The sequence below is a fragment of the Chrysoperla carnea genome, chromosome 2 (assembly GCF_905475395.1).
Source record: "Chrysoperla carnea chromosome 2, inChrCarn1.1, whole genome shotgun sequence".
NCBI lineage: Eukaryota > Metazoa > Arthropoda > Insecta > Neuroptera > Chrysopidae > Chrysoperla > Chrysoperla carnea.
In genome coordinates, this window is record NC_058338.1 from 23,317,099 (window position 1) to 23,344,255 (window position 27,157).

Below are 27,157 nucleotides of genomic sequence, written 5' to 3' on the forward strand. Positions count from 1 at the left end.
TCAAAGCTCGAACATTAATTTTGTTCCTTACTTGGATATTATTTGGTCACACGCTATTAAACCATGCCTTCAAATAGAAAATGACTTAGTTTTACTTCTTCATTTTACTTTATTTATCAAGATTGTTGCGAATAGACAGATATATAAAAGATATCACTTTTGCTTTCCGAATTCCGTAATTTGATTTACTAAAATTTAGTCTGTTACTAACCACTATATAGTATTAAAAAAAAGTTTTCATTTCCAACGATGTAAAAACAAATTTAAGTATTGGTAATAAAAAATTATATTACTTTTTTACGTCATTCATATTATGAATTTAACATTATTTAACCGATCAATCTTACTTGAAATTAACACAAAATTCTTATTTTAAGTCGAAATATAAAGTTTGTTCTTTTATGTCTAATACACTGAGGGTAAGTTAAATACCAAGAGCGTATATAATAAGGACAAAATAGTTCCTATGAACAGTTATAAGCTCCTGTGGCTGAATTTAAGGCGCCTATCTGGGCGAGGTCCTCTCGATCTTGCGTACTTTGTACTGCGCATCAAGCAGTCTAAGTTATTGAAAATATTTTTGTCATCACTTTTTTAGTGATTGAAAAAGACAAAATTGAAACCAAAAGATAGTACAAAGTACGCAACGACCGAGAGGACTAGACTTCGCCCAGATAGGTGCCTTTTTTCCTGGTACCCTGATACTCGAATTTTAATTAAATACGTTCTTGATAAATACACTGATTAGTAGAAATGAACCATAGAGAATGTGTATTTATATTCACAGAACAGTAGTGTAAAAGTGTTTCACACTGGGGTTCAAAAAGGACATATTTTTTTTAAGTAGATCCTTTTTTATCATTATTTAATTGCAAATTATTTTTATTTCATGAATTCATGCGGCTATTTTGATACATCTTGTATATGTACGTTATTACTTTATTTGTGCTAAAACATGTGTGAGTATAAACAAATTGCTTTATCATTAAACAGATAAAATAAAAAGATTTTTACACGCTTGATTCGAATTTTATATCTTATGTTACAGCTTTGCGTCATAAAAAAATTGGTGATTTATTAACTTATAGAAAAGTCACTAAACATAAAATAATGAATGTAAATTTGCTTAAGGTTATTCGATTTTATTAAAACTGTAAAAATTTCTGATCGATTACTTGAAAAGATGAAATGAGGCATAATTTGAGAGTTATTGAAAAAGGCTATATTTATGCTTGGATGGGATGATGTCATTCGGCTTATACATGCCAATTAAAACTTGCTAACGATGTTTTTTTTTATGTTATCAAGTGGTTATAGTGTCCGACTAATACCCTTTTGCGATTTTAAATAGCTTAAATATGATGTTGTCATGTTTTTTTGAAAAAAGTCGTAAGGAGAAAGTTTGGTATACTAGCCAAATGAAGTCAATCATGAAGTTTCAAGTATGTATTAATCATTAACAAAATAGGTGTTGTCCCGCGGACTATATATTTTTTTCAGGAAATAATTTTTCAAAGAATTGTTTTCAAAATGTCAAACTTATTGTACTTTGGACGTTTATAGCATATTAAATTTAGAAATCAGGTGTAATGTACTGCAACTTTTATCGATTAAATAGTTTTTGTGTGAAAACTATACAGTTAAAAACATTCGAAAAGTTCTTCTTCTTAAATATGTATCTAAGTAAATGTTGTAAAAGAAAGTAATCACAAGCTAAAAATAAGATAGTGAAAATTTACTTTATAACAAATTTATTTAAACTTTCAGTTCACATATTTTTATCAATTTTAACACGTTATGGAGTTAGTACTCATGTTAAATGTAGTATGTGTTGCAAATTTTAAATATTTTGGTTGAATGCTGTAGATACGAATTTTCAGTTTGGAAGTACTTATTCATTTAAGTTTGTTACATTTTAACGTCATACAGACGTATGTGTGCAAACTTCTGAAATACAAAATTTTAAGCTCAGCGAAATTCTTGGGTCAAAATAACCTTATATACAAAGTTTTATCGAAATTGGAGGTACCAAAATTTTTTCGATTTCTTGCAATTTTTTAAGGGGTACGTGCCCCTTTGAAAAAATCGAGAAAAACGAAAAAAATTTTTTTTTTTTGGAATTCGATGAAACTTGGTGGATGGGGTGGTTTTGATCCAAAAAGTATAAAAATCAGGTTAATTAAGTGATTGGATGCAGAGTTTCTGAAATATCGCAATATTTGGATCAATTTTAGCCCGTATCTCAAAAACTATTGGACCAGTGAACAAATACACCCGATTTTTGTACTTTTTGGGTCAAAATTACCTCAAATACTGAGTTTTATCAAAATTAGAGATACAAAAATTTCTCGAATTTTTGCAATTTTTTTAAGGGGTACCCCTTTGAAAAAATCGAAAAAAACGAAAAAAAAAATTTTATTTGGAATTTGATGAAACTTGGTGGATGGGGTGATTTTGATCCAAAAAGTATAAAAATCAGGTTAATTTAGTGATTGGATGCAGAGTTTCTGAAATATCGCAATATTTGGATCAATTTTAGCCCGTATCTCAAAAACTATTGGACCAGTGAACAAATACACCCGATTTTTGTACTTTTTGGGTCAAAATTACCTCAAATACTGAGTTTTATCAAAATTAGAGATACAAAAAATTTCTCGAATTTTTGCAATTTTTTTAAGGGGTACCCCTTTGAAAAAATCGAAAAAAACGAAAAAAAAAATTTTATTTGGAATTTGATGAAACTTGGTGGATGGGGTGATTTTGATCCAAAAAGTATAAAAATCAGGTTAATTTAGTGATTGGATGCAGAGTTTCTGAAATATCGCAATATTTGGATCAATTTTAGCCCGTATCTCAAAAACTATTGGACCAGTGAACAATTACACCCGATTTTTGTACTTTTTGGGTCAAAATTACCTTATATACTGAGTTTTATCGAAATTGGAGGTACCAAGATTTTTTCGATTTTTTTCAATTTTTTTAAGGGGTACAAAGGTACTCCTTTGAAAAAATCGAGAAAAACGCAAAAAAAATTTTGTTTTGGAATTTGATGCAACACGGTGGATGGGTAACTTTGATCCAGAAAGTATAAAAATTAGGTTAATTTAATGATTGGACCTATAGAAAGTTACAATGTGAGCGAGTATCATGGGCATAAAACCATGAAAAAGGGGTAAATAAGTGAGGGCTATAACATGATAGTCTAAAGGAGAAATTGCCCAGCAAAGAGGGCAATATCTGCTGGTTAATAAATATATGAGTAGATTAATTATCTCATAAATTAGGCCTCAGATCCAAATTTGGTTAATAACATTTTCCTCTTTATTTTCTCAGCTTTATTCAGGAAGCGATAATTCTACAGTCGAGCATAGAACACCCTGTATATTACATGAATATGATGTACATGGTATAATAATATTCAAACAAATTATTTTATATTTATCATGTTAAATAATGTTGTGAATGAAAAGACCGACCGATAATTATAGGATTTGGCAATCAATTATTATGGTGGCAGTTCCCTACTCATATTAAGTGTAAATGATGATGTAGAAATTAATGGAACATGTACCATTATCAGGACGGATATGTAAACTAATAATCAAAATGTGTGTATTTACTAATAATAATTATTCTATGTATGCATTCATGTGTCTCGATAATCCGCACGAGTATTTTATGTATATTGAAATTGGTATTCGCTCCGTGCGTGAGTTTCGTTTCCATGGTAACGATACACTACTTTAATAATAGAATTGTATGGATGCATATATAATTGTATGGATTGCATTTAAAACTTACATTTAAAATTTAATATTCTTGTCTCACAAATTTAAATAAATAATTATGATAATTTACATTTGAAAAATAATATTTGTTCAATTTGATTTCTTATTTTCACAATTTTTAATGCATTAAGTTTAATTAATTCGTGTTTTTCAATAATTTTAATTTGACATTTCTATTACATTAACATGTAAAGAATTGCAAATTAGTCATAACAGCCCCCTTTAACTCCAAAATTTTTCACTTAAAGCGCTGGCATCGATTTTATTGTCCCTTCCATGACTACGCACACAACGAATAGTTAAACTACAGAATAAATATTACGAGTAAGCAAATTATATCTATAACGGTTGAAAAGTCCATTGAAAATTATAGTAATTGGGGTATTCAGCCACCCCAAAAAACCCTCGGGTAACGAGTTTGGACTGATTATATGACAAATTTCCCGAAAACTCCACTAGACGACGAAAAACCGTTTACCCTGTGCACCAGAAACCTCTGAGACAAATTCTGTCATGATATTCGTGTTCAGCGACCCTAAAAGCCCTTGAGTAACAAGTTTGAATGAAATTAAGTGCTATTTTACATTTATTTGCTTCCACAATATTCATTCAATGTTTTTGCGAAAACTCGCTATTTTTTGTTGGTCAATGCATTTTTTGATATATTTACTTAGATATGTAATTTTTATTTTGTTATTTTGACCGTTTAATATATTGTCTCAGAGCCGCGTATTTATGAATTTTATAAAACATACGGGCGACTTGATTTTATACCATTACTTTTGTCTTCCTTTGTATCATTATGCCTCAAACTACATCCTCAAACGTCTGAAAGAAATAGCAGAGAATTAAAGCGTATTATGGTATTTTCATAATGTACAGAGTGACTAAAGTAACAGACAACCTAGTATTTATTTTATAAATTTAAATAATGAACACACATATGCCATTTTTGAAAAAAAAAATGTCTACCAATATAGGCACCAGTTTTCGGCTATGAACTACACATCTTGTGATTACTCCCACCCTCTGATTTGTTAGCTAAATCTTAATGGGTTGGTGATGATGTGCACCTTGAAATTTACGGATTAGTTGTGTCTTTTATAAAGTCAAATTAGTACGAGTCTACGGGTTATTTTAACCTCTACGTTCGTTAACCGTGTGATATTTTGTTGCGGATAATTGAGTTTTACTGCACTTGTTGCGGTTATTAAAATTTTGGATCTTGAGTTCCAGAACGGATATGAAAATGGCTTTATATTACCCTTGAATATAGCTTAAACTACCCAGAATAAACTATTCAGATCATTTGCTTTGAAAGATAAACTGAAGATTTCAGATCAGAAGTTGACCTTAAACCTTGTGGGTAACTCATACTACACTCAGACAGGTCATATTTTGACAATTTTTTTTCTCATTAAGTTTTGGTAATTGTATAATACTTGTTTATAGTTTCTTATTCACTCTGTAAGTTTAAAAAACACATATGTTTGATAGAGTAAATAAATAGGTACAACTGTGTATAAAGTATGTGATCCGATTATTATATTCAGGTCAAAGGAGTAATCTGATTAAAAGTTAGTTTATTTAAAATGAATTTAGGCGGATTATAAATAATTAAAACATAAAACATTTATTTGTAATAATTTATTATTAAAATGTTATTTTTTCTCATAAATTATTAGTTAAATTAACTTTTTTTTTTCGACTTTATTTCAACTTGTAGTAATTTTTCAAATCCGTCTCAACTCTAGATTCATTTTTGTATTATAAATTCGGTTTTCGATTGCACTTTGTGTTGAAGCTGACATATTGTTTTGAACAAAATATCTTGAAATTTCGACTACGAACGTGCTATTCGTTGTGTGCGTAATCATGGTAGGGACAATAAAATCTATGCCAGCGCTTCCAATAAAAAATTTTGGCGATAAAGGAAGCTGTTATGACTCAATTGCCGTTCTTTACATGTTAATCTTTTAGAAAATGTCAAATTAAATTATTGAAAAACACTAATTAATTAAACTTAATGCATTAAAAATTGTGAAAATATATGCATCCATATATATGTATCCATACAATTCTATAATTAAAGTAGTGTATCGTTACCATGGAAACGCCTCCAAAAAAACTCACGCACGGTGCGAATAGAGTATTTTTGCTATCAATTTCTGTCTAAACTAAAAAAAAATGTTTCAAACAAACAATGTTTGCGTTTTTATAAAGCACAATTTTTTTAAATTTAAACTGTTCGTCTTATATTCACCAGTTATGAATTAGAGGGAGATTTTATTTGAACCACAAAACTTAGATTGAATTCAACACCCATATGTGCCTTTGAAATTAACATTTTTCGTTTGAAGTATTTTCCTCGATTCTTCGAGTTTCACGCATATTTCAAGTTAAAAAAGACACTCTGTATAATATCTATAATTATTTAGAAACGTGTACTGGACACAGTATTCGTGATATTCACAAATATCTATCATTATTTAGAAACGAGAACGCGTGTACTGTACACAATATCTGTGAGGTTAACAAGTAGCTGTGGGTATTGTGGTTTTTCAATGAAATTTTAACATTTATTTTTGAACAATTTTATAAAGATAGTAGAGAAATTATTTATAAAAGTCAGTACAGAAGCAATAGCATGTGGGAATTCAAAGTTAATTCTTTGTGTAGATACGTTTTACATGAATTTTCTTCCAACAGCGAATTTTATTTTTACTTGTTAAACTTTTACATATAATAGGTTTAAAATACAACATATATTATGATACACACGGGACTTCGAAGTTCATCTGATAAATACAAATCGTAATTTGAATTGTAAAATATTCCTTCAATATGATTTTAAACTTTGCAATTATCAACTTTTCAGAAACGAGATTTGTGCCTGAATAAAAACTATTCTATACACTGTAAGTTAGCATTACCTTTCTTGGCAAATTCTACTAATACTGTGAAGAATTCTATGCAACCAAGTCCTTTAATAAGCCTCCTTTAGTCCTTAAACTACACATGGACCTCAGCTGTGGGGCTTCCCGGCTTCATCAAACCGGAAACCAATCTCAAGATTGCCAATGCACCATGATACTTTCAAATGAACGCGTGAAGAACTCGTAGTGAAGAACTTCAAAACGAATCTATAAACGAAGCTATCGAGCGGCAAGCCGAGTGGCATTTTCAACGGCTGAGAACTTACATCAAATAGGAAGATGTCCGACTCGTTCACACGAGTGTTATCAGCAGAGGACTAAAACGTATCAAGTCCCTTGAACTAGCTTACTTGTGAAACAGTACAGTGAAAGCAATATCATCATAAGAGTGAATAAAACTCAAGATTTGTGCCCTAATTTGAATATAATATTGTTCATATGTTATTACTTGGAGCAATAACAACTTTCAAAAAAGAAATGAAAAAGAGAGGTGTCTGAGGACACTCGGTAGCAACTATGTTCCTATCGCATATTCGCATATTATAAATGTAGCATTACTTTTTTACTCAGATTTGCTCTGATTTTTTTGCTGGTTTGAATGATTGATTATGCACATTTTGTGCTTTTTTATTCTGTCTATATTTTTTTAAATATTCAGTTCGACTTGTATCTAATAGTTTTCATTGAAATAATACGATCAACCGGTTACGAAAACTATACCAACATAGATACAGAAATATTTTACATCTATCGTAACAGTATTAACTGAATAAAAATGCAACGTATTCAGAGCTCGTTATATAATGTTAAAAAATTTAAAAGCATACTTAGAAATTTTCAAAATATTATAAATATTAATATTTCATTTTATTTCATTTATTTTTTGTTCCTTTTTCTAGCTACATAAAGACTGTATCCTCTTTGAACTTACATGAGAGTAAAATTAATATATGTATAATAATTTATACTTAGAACTGTTTTATGTTTTCCGTTATTTTCTAAATTCATAAATGAATATTTATTTCCAATAGTATAAATAATAAAGTAAAAGATGTTCGAAACACATATCCCAACTGTACTATTAGCAGGAAAATAGGAAGTAGGGGGAGTGGACATTTCTCATTCATGAACTCGACCTCAGTTTTTACGTCCTAAGCACGCTTGATATCTCTTTTCGTTTTTGAGTAATCGTGATGACAGACGGACAGAGAGACGACAGACAGAAAACTGGAAATGGACTAATTAGGTAATTTTATGAACACCTATACCAAATTTTTGTTCATAGTATCAATGTTTTTAAGCGTTACAAACTTGGGACTAAACTAAGTATTTCTCGGTATATTTCATATATACATGGTATAATAATAATTTGAGGGTTGCCGAAGTTTTACCCATCATTGTATATCACAGATAAATTAAAGAATAAAATTTGTATGCAAAGTAAATGTTTATTTTATTTATCCTTCTTCCTGTGTAATTTAAATAACACATTATCTTCCACAATCGTTACGTGACTATTCAATACACGTGGATAATTAAAAGACGATCACACTGGTTTGAAAATTTAATCCGAACATCAAATAATATATAAACAGTTTTACCATTTATTCAATATCAATAATATAAACTAAACACATAATATTAATAATTTGTAGTATTATATTTATTTGTAAATACTACAAATTAGAAAAAACAAGTGAAAACAAACAATTGGCTGAGTTAATTGTTAAAATACCATGTATAGACTGTGTTGGTTACACAATCACATTACACATTCATACATGTCACAAATACATAATTGATATTCCCATATCATGCATACTATATCACCGGTTAACAGTGATGTTTACGAAAAAATGATTCAAACAAAAGTTGTTTATTTTTATAAGGAACATTTTTTACATTTAAACTTTTGTTCTATCTCTAGTGGTTTGTTTTCCATTTACGAACTCGACCTCACTTTTTATGTCCTGAGCACGCTGTAAAAATTTTAGCTTGATATCATTTTTCGTTTTTGAGTTATCGTGTTGATAAACAGACGGACAGACAACCGAAAATGGGCTAATTAGATGATTTCATAAACACCTATAGCAAAATTTTGTTTGTATCTTCAATAATTTTAAGCGTTACAAACTTGGGACTAAACTTAATATACTATGATAAATTTCATATTTAGATGGTATACAAATAAAGTGATAAAAAAATAAAGTGATTAAAAACTTTAGTTTAACCTTCTAGCTTGGTATTATCCAATACCAACTGAATCTATAACCACGCGGTCTGGCAAAAAGTTTACTTAATTAAGTTTTTCTGAAGATATTTTAGTTATTCGCCAATCTTTTAGAAAAATATTAAATTTATGATTGTAAAGAGTTGACCAGTTAAATATTTTGAAGATCCATGATCCATCCAAATTCAAGATTCAGCCACAAAACCAAAAAAACTTTTTCACAGTAGGTATAACATATTTTTGAGTTATTTGCTTATGTCAATTTAAAAAATCACACTATAGCAGTAAAAATATTTCAATAGTTTTATCAATAAATTCTTTCCAAGATATGTTTTTGATATAAAAAATAAAGAAAAAATAACTGTTAAAAGAAAATTCACGAAGAATTTACATCGAATACAATATACTTACACCATATTTGACCCGTATGAAATGTCGACACAGTGCATGTAATATAATTTTATTTCAACAGAAAAAAAAAACAGAGGGACATAAATAAGAAAAATAAGAGCCATGACCTTTTTGCATGACTATATATTATTTTAAATTAGTGTGATGTCACAAAAAAGGCGAGGCGAAAATAATCATTCTTTCATACTATTCTTATTATTATTCTTATATTCATTTTCGTAACGTATTTAGACGATGCTAAAAAAATAAAAGAAATGTATACAGGTGCTTCAGGAGAATGGCACATTTTAGAAATAGTATCTTATGAATATAATTTGAAATAAAACATAGTGTTAGCTAATGAAGGAGGAGAGAGACTGATACCCGAAGATAACGAAGGTGTGCTCCGTTTTATCCCCAAACAAGGAGAGCATACCACCGTTATCGTTGGAAATTTTTATGAACAGTACAAACAATACATTTCATTAGATTCCATTAAAACTCCAAAGTGTAATAAAAATCGCAGACGATTTGCCTCGTTAGCTAGATTATCTATTGTATTGGAGTTGTCAAAATTTAAAATTGGTAAAATCCGTACTAGTCAGACATCCAATGAATTCGAAGGATATTTGAGTAAGGTGATATACATTTCATAATAACTTTTTAATTTCATGGGCCACAAGAAAACAAAAAAAGGTTTTATTTAGGGTATTTAAGAGCACCACACGTCATAAAAAATTCCTGGAATTAGTTTCTAACACAGTGCGTGCATATGTTTATTTACATAATTAAAATTTGTTAGAAAATAGTACTAAATTTTCAATGTAAAACATGTATACAGTACATAGACTAATATGCCCATCCATACAGTTATATAAACAAAGAAGTTTGTCATTACTATGGAAACTCCATGAAATAAAATTCATGAACGGAGCAGATAACGTTTTACTGGAATCCTGTTAGAACATAAAACTAAAGTAAAATGCCTTTAAGTTAATTTAGTTTTTTTCGTATTTTGCATTTTTATAACATGCAGAATGAATTTTTGAATAACTACTTTCACTTATCAACGACAACATGTTCTAATAACATTTTAATAACCACCTTATGATGGGAATAAATTTCTAAAGTAATGGAAGTTTATTTTAATTGGTGCTGCCTTTATATAGTGGATTAAGTTCAAGATAGACCTTTCCCTATCTCATAAAAAAAAACAAAAAAACAACGTAAACGTATTATAATCCAATTGATCTCATATAAATTTCAGCACTTTATCTAGAACTATTTGCAAATTTGGTAATAACTTGCGATAAATCGAATCCTAAACTTCATACTGACTAAATGTTACGAAGTTTGTGGTGGAGGTGTGGTTTAGTTTGCTTGAAATACAATAAATCATAATTCGATCAAAAAATTCATAGAAAATAAGCTGCGTAGTTTTAAAATGTGTATCACTTTCCCAGGTACATTCTGTATATACTCTTTTGCATAAAATAATTGTATTTATTTCTCTTGCTTATTTCATTACAAATTCTTTGTCAATTTATGCTAAAAACGTTTCTTTGATATATATTGTCGGTGTGACAAAATGAATAAAAAAACACAAAATTTAACTCAAAATAAAATAAAATTAACAAATTTTAACCTTAAATGATATCTTCGGCCTTTGATTTTTCATCAAAAATTAATTGAATTATTAACTTAAGGATTACTTGATTGATTGAATCGAATGTTTTTTTATTGTTTTTTTATACATGGTATTTCATTTTACAAGATTCAATTAAATAGTGCTTTTTCTAAAGAGTGCTGAATCCAAAAAGTATCCAGTTAAAATTTCCTTTTTGCCCCAATTTCCTAGATCATTTTTTGTATTATATAAATACCTATTTCAACTACCAAGTAGTCATCATTAGTATTCATAAGCTAATCGTAACACTTATAATGTCTACTTATTAGTCGAAATACGTATTTATATATTAAAAAAAATGATCTAGAAAATTGAGTACAAAATTTTCAAAATGTCCTAGAGATCTTAATTCTTATTTTTGATAATATTTATATCGACGTTACATGGACTAAATTCTATATAGAAACTCTCACCGTTACATGAGGTTAAATAAAAAATTTGGGGCCCAATGAAAAAGAAAGACTACATGAAAACTAACTAGTAGTAGTTAAATATAAAGAACTATAGTAATTTCAGATTTTTGGTTCCGCGAAAAGTTATTTATATACAAGAGTAGCACGAAAGTTGCACAAGTGTCCCATAGGTTAGTTCGGTTATATTGGCTATCCACGAAGGAAACATTTAGGCTTTAGAGCCCATTGTGATACCATACATGTGTTTTACCACCTTTCCGCTGACATTTATGAGCTCCTCAATTTCAGAGGCTGAGTGCACCACCCTCATGCATATACCATGCACTACACCAGCCCATCACAACTAATAATTAAATTAAATTTGTTGCGGCGGTGGGAATCGAACCCACTACCCTAAACATACCGCGTACTGAATTGGTTATGCCTTAACCAACTGAGCTAATAGTGTCCCATAAAAGAAAGGAATTTTAAAATAAAAAAAATCGGTAAAAAAACAAAGACAATTAATTGAAAATCACTAAACGTAATAACAATATTTAGTTGGTAAAAAAGGCGTGATTGTACAATTAATTTTTCAACAAATACTGTACCAAACTAATTATTAAATAGTTTAACAGGTAAATAGTGATTAATGTTATAGATTAAATATCATATAAATATCGTTGCGCACGCAAACATTTTTTAAAACAGTAAACAACAAATGTTTTATATCCTCCATTAATTCTAAATACAATTTATAATAAAAACACTATACACAATATATACCTTCCTTCATACCTTCATTCCTTTGCATACCAATGTATTTTATTTTATGTTTATCTGCGTTATTGATCGTTTTATTCAAATTTTGTTGAAAAAAACACAGTGTGAGCCCCGTAAAACGTCTATATACAACGTTTTGATTTTTCTTCATGGTATAATTTTATCCTCCGATAACTTCGCTGTTTTTTGGAGAAATAAACTGCTATTATGATATCATCGATGATGTTTTTTCATGTCGTTTTATTTCACGCTAAGCAATGCTTCATATATAATAGTCTATAATTGATGTATAAAATCAATCATCCCATACATAATAATTTTAATAATACATAATAATATAATAAAAATGGGGGTTTAACCTCCGTTTTTTTGACGCATGCCTAATCACAGAGGCCACCTACATCATTTATTTGTTAATCTTTATTTATTCCATTACAAACATATTTACAATTACATATTTGATGTGGGTGGAGTCGGTTACTTCGTTCTTATCTAAGCGACGACAATGTGATCAATTCTGCACTCCCATTAATTATAAATTGTTTACACTGCCGCTGCCTGGATTCGAACCCGCAACCTAAGTCTAAATAGTCCTACGTTGTAAAACTAGCGCCTTAGACCGCTCGGCCATTTAGGCTCTAATAATTTTAATAATACAAACATAATCATCCAACTAGCCTACTATATAAAAACTGTTACAATAGGGGATAATCCTTATGTCGAATTGGCTATATAACCCATAAAAATGCAAAATACCTACTAGACTTGGTACGATGACAAAATTTTAAAGTGGAATTAAAATTAATAAAAAAACAAAGAAGTTATAGGCAATCAAAGAGTGCATTCAATTGTTTGCTCATCTCCTTTTAGCAAAACAGAGTTTTATATATAATCTCAATGGCGACACCCACGTATGACGTCATAAGTGTGTAATACAAGTAAAGATGTTTTAAAAACCAACTTCACTTTTCTATTCGTATGGCGAGAATTCTTCAATTTTAGTTTCAAAAATGATTTTGAATATATTCTAGAATTAAGTGCCTAAAAATTTTATCACATTACGTAAAAATTCAAAGAAAAAACCATTTTAGTTTTGAACGCGGAAACATAATGCGATATTTAGCTGAATATGGAGGTAAGAAAAAATGAATTCGTTTTTTTACGGTTGTTGATTTCTGATAAATAGTACCAGAAGGAATTGAAGATTTTCCAAACATATTACCATCTTACACGTATAGGTACAGGGTTATTCATGTTATTCGACACGGAATATTAAAGCTAAACTGCTAAATTTTATAAAAATTTATTTTTGGAATAAGTAGCGGCTCATGGGTATGTACATTTTAACAAATTTTTTTTGAAATGTTCAGGATGTCCAGAAATACGAAAAGAATCAAAATTGATTTTTTTAAAATAGAACACCCCATTATTAATTTATTTTTAGTTTTTACGGTCAAAATGAAAATGAGTTTCGTTAAGCTTAACTCACTTTAAATTCACGGTTTTCGAATTATTCGGAAAATATAATAGTAATCTTAGCGTTTAAATTCTCAAAACTTAGATCCGTTTTTCTAACTAAATTTAACTTGGAGTCTATTAATCGATTGAATCAATAATAGACGACTTTATGTATATTAAGTTTTTTAAATCAGTTCACATTCTGAAAAGGTGTGTTACCCACGAAATTGTAACAATAAGCTATAGAAAAGTTGATGGTATTTGAAAAAGAATTGAATGAAACATCTGTCAACATAAATTACATAATGTTCTATTTAAGTTGAACAAGTTATTATACCGTTTCAAACTTGTAATTGGTACTTTAGTCATTATTTGTGGACAGCCTGTATACGCAATTCAATTATTTACAATCGTGAAAAAAAATTTCAATCGGTTAGTAGACTTCAAGTTTAATTTGGTTTGAAAAACGGATCTTAGCTTTGAAAAGAAAATTTATACGTTAAAAATGTTTGAACGTTGAACTTGAAAAATCGCCCTGTCGAATAACGTGAATAACTCTGTATACAACAAAGATACTTGTTTACAAATTTGACGTTAAACCAAAAGTAAAAAGTTTTTTTTATATATTTTTTCCTCGTAAAAGTAGGTAACTAAGGAACTTCCAATGCCTATTTAATTTACCACTGCCATGAACAACAATATAGTTCTACTTTATCGTTGTCGAAAAAGGATGTAAATTAACTATACGCATACTCCTTCTTACTATATGAAGATAGTTTCTTACAGGAGCGGATACAAGTAGTTTGTAGTTAAGAAAACTTATCTTCTAGTTTGGTAAGTTCGTTCTTGAAAATGGCCAGTACAAAACTATTAGTTAGCAGCTAAAGGTTTAGATATAGGTAGCTCTCATAAACTGCCATCTCGAGCCAGAAAAATTCATCGAGGACATATAAATCGCCACAAGCAACATAAAAGGGTATAAAATAGTGTACATAACGGAGTAATGCATTTGTTTGTAAAGCAAAGAGAACAACTTGTTCAAGACAAGACTGTTCAATACCTTTCAAGACCAACATTATTGTTACATCATAATTATGCTACATTTCTGTAAGCATTTTACCTTTTTCCAATATATACGCTCATGTGATGATTTTTTATATGTTACAATTTTCTTTTTTAAATGCAGTAATATCTCTTCTTTACTTTTTCGTTTAATAAGAATTTATTGTCGACTAATTTAATTAAATCTTATGACTTTCTACCTTAAATTTACTGCACACGCAACCAGATACAATTTTTTTTTTTTTGTCTTTCTATTTTATATATATTTGCGATCTATTTATTCTGTTCACTAGTTGATTTATTAAGATTACTAAATTTGAATCCAACAAATTTAATAAAGATTATCTATAATCTATATAGATTATTGATGGTAAATTTAATTCTTTATAAATTGGGTGATGTTAACAGAAACAGGGTAGCTAAGTGACTACTGAACCTGACTTTAAGTAAAGTAATTTCTCTGTTCGTTTCCATCTGGGAACAATAAATTTTAAATATAAAAATAATCGTAACAATAAAATCATCTTTTTTGAATACTAGAAATAGACAAACCTGAAATAACCGTTTTTCGTAAATAGTTCGTAAACCGAATATTCTACCAAAAAAGTTTAATAATCGTAGAAACTAACATAGAGACTCGGTTATTTTTCGATTCAAACATTATAGTTTCCAAGTTATTTGTGGAAACTGATATTATTTTTAATTCCACGTGACAGCAAAGACATTTATAAGTATACTGTAAAATCATATGAAGTACCTATTCGTTGTGTGCGTAGTCATGGTAGGGGCAATAAAACCGATGCCAGCGCTTCCACTGAAAATTTTTGGCGATAAAGAAGGCTGTTATGACTAATTTGCAATTCTTTACATGTTAATGTTATAAAAAATGTCAAATTAAAATTGTTGAGTACCTTGAATACCTTATACCTTGCCAATAGCTAAATATTCTACAAGTCTCTTAAAAATTTGCTAACTACAGCCTCTATACGAGTATCGATTAATACATAGTTCTTGAACTTGGTCTTTTATTAACTTATTTACCTACATTTACAAACTTTATTTATGTCTACGTCGATAATTTATTTTTATTTATTTTTATATTTATTCTTTTTGTAAATAAAATAAATATATTTTATTACAATCGTGTAAACGTTACTAAAAAGGAAATTATTTTAACTAGATGGTGTGTGGTGTACGGCATACCTATACATTATCTACACATAAACGAAATTTGATAAGAAACTAATCAGATTGTAGTCTGGCACGCAAATCACACTCATAAATAGTTACGTATAACAATTCGTTTAGTCAAATCTCAAAACATATGTAAGAATCAAATGCCAAAAACGGTAATTGGAAAAAATAGACCAAAAGTTTTATAGACTCGAAGTACTGTTGTAATTACGAGTTGATTGATTGGAGTTTGTCGACTTAAGAGGAGTTAGTTGGGTTCTGAAGTTTTTAGCAGTTGCGTTCAAAAATGGGACATTATAACATAAATTTTTTTTGGTCTATTTTTTCTGGGTCTATATTTTTGTCGTCTATGTTTTCTTAAATCCGCCAAAAACGCTATCCAAATGAAAAAACAATTCACAAGTTTGTCATCACAAGTCATGTTTGTATTTCCAATGCGATTCCAATTGTATTGATAAATACGACATGGATTCGCAATATAATCTTTATGTGCTTGCCAGAACGTTATTAACATAGCACATAATTCACGATGTGAATATTTTAAAGAAGCTACAACGAGTTGTGGAGTAGTTTTGCGCTTAGTGAGAGCTTTCGGTCGTCTTTCTTTCTGTTGAAAATATTAAAAAGTTCCTAAAACTCAACTGTGATACGGCCGATATGTTCGAAAAAATAACCAGCGCCCAAGAATAACCATTTTTGAAACTTCAAATAAAAGTTGCAGGTCATGATAAATAAATAATACAACTATAATCACTTTCTTTTTCAAAGCAAAACGGAATTTAAAAAAGTAGGATATATTTTCGACCAAAAGACATCGGATATTCAAGCAATTAATAAGAAAAATTAGAATAACAGCTTTTTACATATGAGTCCTGTTAATATATATTCACAGAAGTAGACAATATTGTGTATGACCTAGGTCCTAGACTGTATAAATGGCGAGATAACCATATTTTTTTACTACCATAATATGCCAGATACAATAGGAGAGCAAACGCATTTATGAAAAAACAAAGATAAAATAACTTGAAAGTCAACAGGATAGAAAATAAAATAATTCAAAGAGACAATGAAAATAAGAAGTGGTACTTCATACGTTTAAATAAAAACGCTATAAAAAGAGCGTTTTTCCCCATTTAAAAAACATAAATCTACATCATACGTTAGTTTATAACTATGCACGCTTATAATCAGATTATTTGATGAAATCTGATTTTTTTATTAGCATATTCTATCTACTTTTATTAGCATATTCGTTGAATGCGTAGTCATGGTAGGGACAATAAAATCAATGCCAGCGATTCCAGTGAAAAATTTTGGCGATAAAGGACGCTGTTATGATTAATTTGCAATTCTTTACATGTTAATGTTATAGAAACTGCCAAATTAAAATTATTGAAAAACACTAATTAATCAAACTTAATGCGTTGAAAATTTTGAAAATAAGAAATCAAATTGTACAAATATTATTTTTCAAATGTAAATTATCATAATTATTTATTTAAATTTGTGAGACAATAATATTAAATTTTCAATGTAAGTCATAAATGCAATCCATACAATTATATATGCATCCATACAATTCTTTAATTAAAATAGTGTATCGTTACCATGGAAACATCTCCAATAAAACTCACGCACGATGCGATTACTATCTATCTTTAGTAACCTCAATAATAGAGTTGTTGAAAAAAATTTAAAAAAGTGTTCTTAGCAAAGATCAATATAGAAGAGACGCGCCTTTTGGAGTGGTAACTTCCCAATTTCTATTACTTCTTTTAAATAATAATATAATATATTTTTGTGCAGAGATATCACGTTTTAGACAAGAGACAAAAATCCCATTTCAATAACAAGCATTCAACAGTAAGAAACACTAAATAAAGCGAGAAATATGACTTTAGTGCTAGACTTCTCTAGTCGTAGTTTATTTTTTTGGTAGATTTGTGTACACATTTCTCATAAACTATAATATTCTTGGACTATATCTACCTATAAGTGTTATTAAAGTGCTACCACGTTCCACCTACATCTATGTATAATACAGCTCACGTTTAGAATTAGACAATACCTCATCTGCTGAAGCATCTTTAATTATTTTATATTTTTATTTAAAAAATAAATTCAGGTTTTGTTTTATTCCACAATGGATTTTTATAACTACAAAATAATGTTAGACCAGGTACCCGCCAGCATTTGTTGTCATTAATAAATGCAATTTTAAAAGTTCAGGTTGGTGAATTACTTAGTCTAACAAACTTTTTCTAATTAAAAACTCTTGCACCTGATCCGGAAAATTGTTTACTGCCTCACAAGCTTGAAATTGATGAACATTTTTTTTATCATTCTAATACAAAGACAATCGAATAGCAGAAGAAAAAATTATTATATCCGACATATAACGCAACAAAACGTCCTTCGTTTGAACCTTCTAAAACTACTGATTATTGCTTTTTGCTGACGGAAAATAGATATTTTGTATAATTGAATGAGCTACAGTGAAAAGTTGCTATGCTTAACAAAGTTGAGCAAAGTTGTGAAGATCGACTTCATGCAGTCTCCCTGTCTGGAATAAATCTGGAGTGATTGATTTTCCTTTTTTGATTAGTGTGTATTTCTTTTTATTACTATTAGATAAAAACTAGTGTAATGTATAGATGTATAAAAATCAAAAATTAAATATTTTGATAAACCCATGTAATAAAATGTTATAATGCTGATCTTTTTAAACCAGAAAAAATATTGATATTGGTTAGGGTATTTGTTGATAATATATACGACACAATTTCGAATACGACACGATAATACAAGAAGTAGATTTAACGATACATAGAATGTTTATGTTAGCATATTCAATACGTTGTTATGAAATATATTAGAGATGGTAAACGTATTTTCTCGTAAGGTATTAACATTTCTTAGTTTACCGAGTGGATAAAATTAAAGTTAAAATAAAGACAATTTATCATTACAGGAAAGCGTCTTTAACTAGACAAAAGCTTTTGAAATTTTAGAAAAAAGGATATTATTGAGAATAATAACCAAACGGCTTTTTTAGAAAATCTCAAGTACGACACAATGCATTACGTTATGACAATAAAACCGGTTTCGATAGAAAGTTTTTCTCGAAACGGCGTGAAGACATATCCATATTTCTACCGCTGGTTTTCGTAGTTTATCACCTTTGCCGCAATATTTGGATCGATTGTAGTCCATATCTCAAAACCTTATATACTGAGTTTTTTTTTAAATTGGAGATACAAAAAATTTCTCGATTTTTTCAATTTTTTTACCCCTTTGATAAAATCGAGAAAATGGTAAAAAAAAATTTTTTTTTCGAATTTGATGGAACTCGGTGGATGAGGTTATTTTGACCCAAAAAGTATAAAAATGATAGAGCAAATAGAAAGTTACAATGCCAGCGAGTATCATGGGCAAAACTTTATGGGCATTTTCAAAAAAGTTAGAGAAAATACCTTAAATTATTGGGTGGGTAAATTAGTCTGTCCACCCGTCTGTTTGTCTGATCGTGACTACAATAACTCAAAAACCAAAACAAATAATGAGTGTAAATAAATTATTCTTCCGAGGATCGTTGTATACCAGCGCTATTTGAAACTCTGATAAAGAGAATGTGTTAAGAAAACCTTGAATAGATTCTCTGAAAAGAGTCAACCTAGAAGACACAAAATGAAGCAAGCATATTCAGTAAACGCATTAAAGAAAAGACCTTTTACATTTTGTTCGACAAGATAACACACACACACACAAACACATGCACACAAACTTGAATATAATATGTGTTTGGTAGTAAGCTTCCGGTGACAGGATAATAAGGAACATTATATTACAGCTAAAGAAAATACTATTGTAATTTACAAATATGTTACAGCAGCAACAAGAACAAGAATGCTATGAACGAATACAAATATTAAATTTAAATTTTTATAATAAAAATATTTTGAAAATTTTTAAACAAAAATTCAACCAATCTAAAAGAACAAATTTTTTTTTAAAATTAAAAAAGTTACCTTCGATGAAAAACAAAGTCTCTCGATATTTAACTGACGGTTTTTAATATGATACATACAGCGTAAACTAAATATTGACAAATATTTTGTCTAGTAATTTTCATTTTGTTAAAATATAGCCCACAGAAATGCTCATCTTAATTTGAATATCTAGTAATCTTAATTAAAGATAATTGAAAAAAATACACTCAAACCAGGACTCGAATTCGAACTTCTTGGATTCATGCCAAGCGCCCTACCAAGTGGGCCATTTTTATTTTGTTTGTTTACTTATTTTTGTTATTTTTAGTGTTGTTTACTTTTAATCATGTATACGATATTTATTTTACATCAAAATCTAGGGCGGTTGGCATGAATCCAAGTCCGGTTTCAATTCCTTGTTCGAGTGTGTTTTTTTAAAATTCTCTTTAATTAATAACTATTTACCTTATACTTCATATAAAAAAACGTAATTGGGAACCTACTTTTTTGATGTTGGTTGAGAGAGTTCTCTTTTTATACGTCATATTATCATAAAATTTTTATGTAAAATTTGCCAAAACATGTACCGGATGATATGTTAATAGTGTTTTTGTAAGTACATTTATAGTATGGTACCTACTCTAATAAAACGACGGAAATATTTTATAATTTAATGTTTATAAATATTGTTTTTTCATTTTTTGTTTCTTTATGAATTTTTATTTTGCACATTTATTTTTTCGCAATTACAGAAAATAGTAGGAATTCCTCATAAAAGAGTATAAAAGTGAATTCTTTGAATTGACAATTTTCTGTTATATGCAAGAAATTTAATCATTAAAAAATGTTTCAGTTATAAATTTTGTTTTAAAAACAAAGTTTTTATTTATTTAATTAAAGTCTGAAAATAAAATGCGATGGTAAAATGATTCTTTGACGTAATAAAAATGAAACAAATGCAGTGTGTCGCATTTAAGATGAAGACACCCTCATATTTTGTTGTCTATAGGAAAATCGATTTGAAATTTTCCACAGTCATACAAGGTGATAGTCACATTTGTTATGATACTCATCCAAAATCAGAACTTTAAACTCAGCCTAATATAAATTGACAAATAGAGCTGATTCTTAATATTTTGCCTAGCGTTAGAGATATCGAAAAAAACTATTAGAAAATAACATACCACTATTAAATTATCAATTTGTCCGGTTTTTACATTCCATAGCACACTATTTATAAAATTTTATCATTTAATTAACTAGTGTGCTATTAAAATTTCAAATCACTATTCCTATAAATAACCAAGACCATTATTTTATTTTGTAAGCTAGTGTAATTTTTAACAGAGAAGTTATCACGATGTATGAACTCTCTCAAAAATGTCTCTCCAGTGTCTTACGAGAAGCACTGTGTGAAGTTTATAGATAATTCTACACTTATCGTCTATATAAATTAAAATTACACAACATAAAAATTGATTTACACTTTAGGTTGTCTATTATTTACTTTTTTTGAGTAATAGTTTTCTCAAAAAGCTTTATTTTATTTTTTTATATAGTCTAGACATCTTTTAAATAAGTAATGAGAGGATTTGATATGAGTTGTATTATAGTAACTTTTGTACATGTACCATTATCAACTGACTTGTATCTATTAGAAATTACAAAACTTTATTTAAATCAAAATATGCATGAACAACACAGTCGAAGCTTTTTTTTTCGGGAAAATTTTTTAATTTAAAAATAATAAACTTCATAATTTTCCATTCTTGTCAAAAAAAAAGAAAAAATTTGTGTGTGTCTTGATTACATGAAGAAAACCGGGTTTTGAATCTCTAAAATAGGTAATTAATAAAATTATCAATATAAAGAATCACATAGGACTTTTTAAGCTTTAATGCTGTATATTTAATAGCATAACCAATTAATTACAATGTTCCTCCTTAATTATCAAGGAATTTTATGATAATTTCTTGAATACATAATTAAATGTAAATTTATTGAATATCGTTATTAAAATTGATTTCATCAGTTTATTTATTGATTTAATAATGTAATAAACTAGTTTTTAACTAGAAATGTGATAAGTTGGAACTGTGATTTATTATTTCAACAATTTTTCATTTTCCCTCTAAGTAAAAGCTAGTAGATAACAAACAAAACAAAACTAAATTAAAAATATAAAAACATTCTTTAATCGACTCGAATTACAATCCACATTTTGTTTTTAAATATTGTGAAATGTCATTTTTCATTGAATCATTTGGTGGTTTACATTTGTTTCTCCAACCGTACCATGCAGCAAACTTATTTTTGGATGAATTGTATACTTTAAGAGCACATTCAATTGATTTTGGAACGTTGTTTAATAAATCTAAAATTATAATGTAATAAAACATTTGTGTCGAATGTTAAAATTGATATTGTACAAGGTGCTGCAGAAACTAAATATTATTGTAAAGATAATTTACCATCACAATTAACATTGCATCCATTATGTGAAGTTGCACCATCTCTTTTACACCACCATTTACTATTGATTTGGAATAAACCATAATCGTAGCTCTTATTTTTATTTGGTCCAGTTACGATATGTGTTCTGTAACTACTTTCGCTACCGGCCACACATACCCCTAAAATAAAATTCGTTTTGTAAAAAATAAAATAAAAAAAACTTTTTAAATCAAAAAACCCGACTGGGTTAAATATAATCTGAAATAAAAAAAATAAGTCCAGCAGTTTACATAGCGACTTTAACAGTCGGGACCAATTATTGGGTAGAATTGAGCCGGTGTAGATTTTAGTGGGTCTTTATTGCCATATCTTCAATAGCACTCGAAAGGTTAAAGCAAATCGATTAACATCATAATCATCAAGATCGGCCGACGCGTTCGGTCTCTAGTGTGCCACAAAGGAACACACATACATTATTTTTCACAATATGACGTCTGGTGGTCGCCATATTGAATTTTTATTGCTGCCACATCTTCGGTAGCACTCGCAATGTTAAGACAAATCGATTGACGTCTGAATCATCAAAGTTTTCGCATTTTCCAACCCATTTCTTTACGAAAATGATGGTATAGGCTTGACTGAAAAAAAAACTGTTCATGGAAAAACTTGATTCAAATTATTATAATTTAAAATAGCCATGGACACTTTTCGATAGAAGAACTACGATAATAGTGTTTCAAAACTTTAAAACCAATAAAATTTCATAAAAAATATGTCTCATCTAATTATCAGATGGGTGATCGATCTCTTGTACTATTATATGGTAATTTTGTGTGTAAGGCATACATGGTTTGAATTAGAATTTAGTAAATCCAATTTTATGTTCCAATTAAAACATTTCAAATAAAAAAGTAATTATTGCAGGTAGTACTTACAATCATCCAAAAGATTCCGTGATACTCCAGCGTCCAATAAATTTTGCGCAAGAGTACATTTATCAATTGTTTCTGCAATCACCTGAAGAATGCTTAAAGCACTGATGAATAATACAATAATATTTTTATTCATGTTGAAGAATAAACGTACTCAAAGTAAAATGAATACACTGAATATTGATTTCTCAACTTATATATATATAGATGTGTAGTCACACAGTTTTAAATCAAATGATGTAGAGTTCAACGTATCATCATAAAGATTAGGGTATTCCCATGATAAATAATATAATTATATTGAGCATCCGATTTGTTCTGATATGTCAGTTATATTGCTGTACAGTTTCATTAAAAACCATTCGCTAGTTTAAGCGTGAAAGCGTAACAAACATGCTTACTTTCGCAGAGATTGAAGAGGTCAAAACATGCCCTTCGTTAACAATTCATTCCTAAACAGTTATCTTCAGTTCGTTTTCGCCTTAACGTATCTACCTTCGTGTTCCATTCATTGTTCTTTTACAAAACTGATTGAATACACTCCTAGATATTTTGGGAGTGATTTCTTGAACCTTTTCTCTTATTATCAGTTCCAAATTTATCTTTTACGTTGCATAAGATTGAATGCCATTTTTAAATTCAATTTTATTAATGGATTTACTTTATTAACGAAAAAAAAAATGCTTTAAACAACGGGTTTATCGTACTTTTTTAGAAAATGATTATTTTAAAAGAGTTTTTTCATTCCAAGTATTTCAAAAATTTTACATTCACTTACTTTTAAGTGACTCATTTTCTTTGCCCGCTAGGATATTATTATGAACAGTTTTATATCAAATGATGTGAAGTGAAAGGTCAAATTGAATATAAAACAGATGAGGGTATTTCCCTAGTCGTTCACAGTAACAAACAAGCACAATTCAAGGTCACTTGTTAATCAATCAATCATATAAAATTAAATAATTATATTGTTAATTAATTTAATTTTAAATTATATTCATTAAACTAACAGACGTAAACCACAGGAGTAAACCACAATATAATCGAGCGCTAATTTTTGTTTACAAAATTTATACATACATTGTTTTTGATTAGAGATTTATCGGCGAGATACGATCGCGAAAATCAGCCAAAAAGACGATATATTAAAAATACTGATTTTCGATGATTATTCGAGAGACAAACGATAAATTTCTTTCAATTCCTAGATTTTTAATCATCACGACTTACTTAGTGGAGAGCCTTTAGATTTATACCTCGGAATCCAGGGACAGTCAGTGAATCTTTATAAAAACTGTTCGACTGAATAGTTTAAAACTTACTTAAAGAACTTAAAAACCAAAATTTGTGCGATCTTCCACCCCTTCTCGGGGGTGGAAAAGTTTATGCAGAAAAGAGCGGAAATCGATATAGGAAAAAATTCTACGCAAAAAGAAACATATTTCGAAAAGTCAATACTTGCCCAGTTATTGACGATTGAAATTCAGAGTATTTATCGGAAAGACAAGAAACATTGTACCTACGGAAGTTCACGAACAGCCCCGCAAATATGCGAAGATAATACTTTTTTCGCTACGCGTTTATGCGCGTAGTGAACAAAGAACACAATCTCTGAAGGGCTTGAAAAAAATTAATTTTTAAAACCTTTAGATTTATTGAAAAAATGTTTAATATAAATGAAACTAACTTTATTGGAAAGATAATTTTATGCCATTAATGTTTGAATATGACATTTGGTCATGTGACAAAGCAAAATCATTATTTCCATTAAAAAAATTTGCAAGCTTTTAAATCGATTATCAAAACAAAATAGTGTTGCCAACTCAAAAATCTGAACCTTAAAAAAATTATAATTATGTTAGCTCACTCGTTTATAAATATACAGTTATTTTATTGACACGCTTTTTAACGTACACAAATTAAATTTTTATCGATAAATTCCCATTTTGAATTATCGAAAACAAAATAAAGTAACCCTTATAGATATAAATCTGTTTTATCTAACTTAATTTGGTTTTCAATTCCCATATGATTTATTAGTAATATTGTATTCAGTTTGTTGACCTAGTTTTGTTTTTATGTATTTTCGATATTTATTACAAAAATATAATAAAAGAATATAACACACGCCGCAAAACTTCTATATATATATTACTGGAGTAAATCTAAGCAAAAAAAGGCTGTTATATGGATTAAAAGTTCGAGCAGCGAAACTTTGGGGTTTTTCTTTTCACATCAAAATAAGTATTTTTTGAAATTTTTTACTTTCCCGGAGTGGTGCAACATGTTTAAAAAACAAAATGGCGTCAAAAATGAAATTTTTTTCAGAAATTTTATCATTTTTATTTTATATTCGCAAAAGGAGACATCGGTGCATATCCAAATTTGGTAGGTTTGTAGTCCATGTTAAGAACTACTCTTCATAATTTTTTGGTGGGGTTTCGTCCCTTCCCCTCCCAGTTATATATATATGTATACATACATATGGTAAAACAGTTCATTTGACTATAACTTGAAAAATATTCGATTGATTTTAATGAAACTAATATCAATAGTAGGTTTTATTACTTACAACTTTCGGTTAAAATTTTAGCGAAATCCGTTAAATAGTTCGGCCAAAATTTCCAATTTAGGGAATTGTTTAAAATGGCTGCCATTTTATGCCATTTTGTCTTACGAGGTTAAATTTTTTTTAAAATTGTAGCATTTTTTATTATCTTTCGATTTTATAATAAGTGGCTTACCCGTAAAATGACACCTTGATCCATATTTTTGCGAAAAACGGAAAATTTAACACTTTCTGGAAATAATTGTTTGGGGGGTGTATGGACTGGCTTTGGGGGGTGTTTTTTGCTTTGGCATGAGAAAACTATTTTTAAAAGAGGTCTATATGGTTTAAAGCAAAATTTTTAAGTTTTAACCCCCGCGCTGTAAGGGGGAAGGGGTGTATGAAATAAATGTATCTTAAAAGATTTTAAAAAGAGGTCAAAATAGTTTAAAATGCTAAAGTAACCCAAAATTTTAGATGCTTTTATTAATATAGCACTTTTTACAACATCCACCCCTTCCACTCCCGCTTTCATATTTTTTGCAAATTCAAAATTTTTATGACGTATAAAGGGGTTTTGGGGGTCGCTGATCTCGAACTTTTGGCCCAAATAAGTGCACCCCCTAAAAATATTACAATTGTTTTTGATAATCTATTGCAAAATTCGAGATCAGCGACCCCAAAAACCCCTTTATACGTCATAAAAATTTTGAATTTGCAAAAAATATGAAAGCGGGAGGGGAAGGGGTGGATGTTGTAAAAAGTGCTATATTAATGAAAGCATCTAAAATTTTGGGTTACTTTAGCATTTTAAACTATTTTGACCTCTTATTAAAATCTTTTAAGATACATTTATTTCATACACCCCTTCCCCCTTACAGCGCGGGGGTTAAAACTTAAAAATTTTGCTTTAAACCATATAGACCTCTTTTAAAAATAGTTTTCTCATGCCAAAGCAAAAAACACCCCCCAAAGCCAGTCCATACACCCCCCAAACAATTATTTCCAGAAAGTGTTAAATTTTCCGTTTTTCGCAAAAATATGGATCAAGGAGTCATTTTACGGGTAAGCCACTTATTATAAAATCGAAAGATAATAAAAAATGCTACAATTTAAAAAAAAATTTAACCTCGTAGGACAAAACGGCATAAAATGGCAGCCATTTTAAACAATTCCTTAAATTGGAAATTTTGGCCGAACTATTTAACGGATTTCGCTAAAATTTTAACCGAAAGTTGTAAATAATAAAACCTACTATTGATATTAGTTTCATTAAAATCAATCGAATATTTTTCAAGTTATAGTCAAATG

At 29.0% G+C, this 27,157-nt stretch overlaps 2 protein-coding genes across 2 annotated transcripts in view; both read right to left on the reverse strand.

Annotated features, from left to right (window-relative positions):
• LOC123293131 (pseudouridine-metabolizing bifunctional protein C1861.05) overlaps window positions 1-27,157 on the reverse strand; it is a 352,323-nt gene that overhangs the window by 184,932 nt on the left and 140,234 nt on the right. The gene's annotated exons all lie outside the window — the stretch shown is intronic.
• LOC123293136 (lysozyme-like) lies at window positions 22,085-23,475 on the reverse strand. The gene is made up of 3 exons (XM_044873852.1): window positions 23,302-23,475; window positions 22,384-22,545; window positions 22,085-22,286 (listed from the first exon to the last, which is right to left on the reverse strand). The coding sequence occupies exons 1-3, from the start codon at window positions 23,432-23,434 to the stop codon at window positions 22,120-22,122; spliced, it is 462 nt and encodes a 153-aa protein (XP_044729787.1). The 5' UTR covers window positions 23,435-23,475; the 3' UTR covers window positions 22,085-22,119.

What these genes read in the sequence shown, in the direction of transcription:
- LOC123293136 (XM_044873852.1), bottom strand. Translation starts at nt 23,434, where the DNA reads ATGAATAAAAATATTATTGTATTATTCATCAGTGCTTTAAGCATTCTT. An exon ending in ACGGAATCTTTTGGATGATT is followed by an intron (nt 22,546 to 23,301) that starts GTAAGTACTACC and finishes ATTTTATTTTAG; the next exon opens with GGGTATGTGTGGCCGGTAGC. An exon ending in ATGCAATGTTAATTGTGATG is followed by an intron (nt 22,287 to 22,383) that starts GTAAATTATCTT and finishes TTATAATTTTAG; the next exon opens with ATTTATTAAACAACGTTCCA.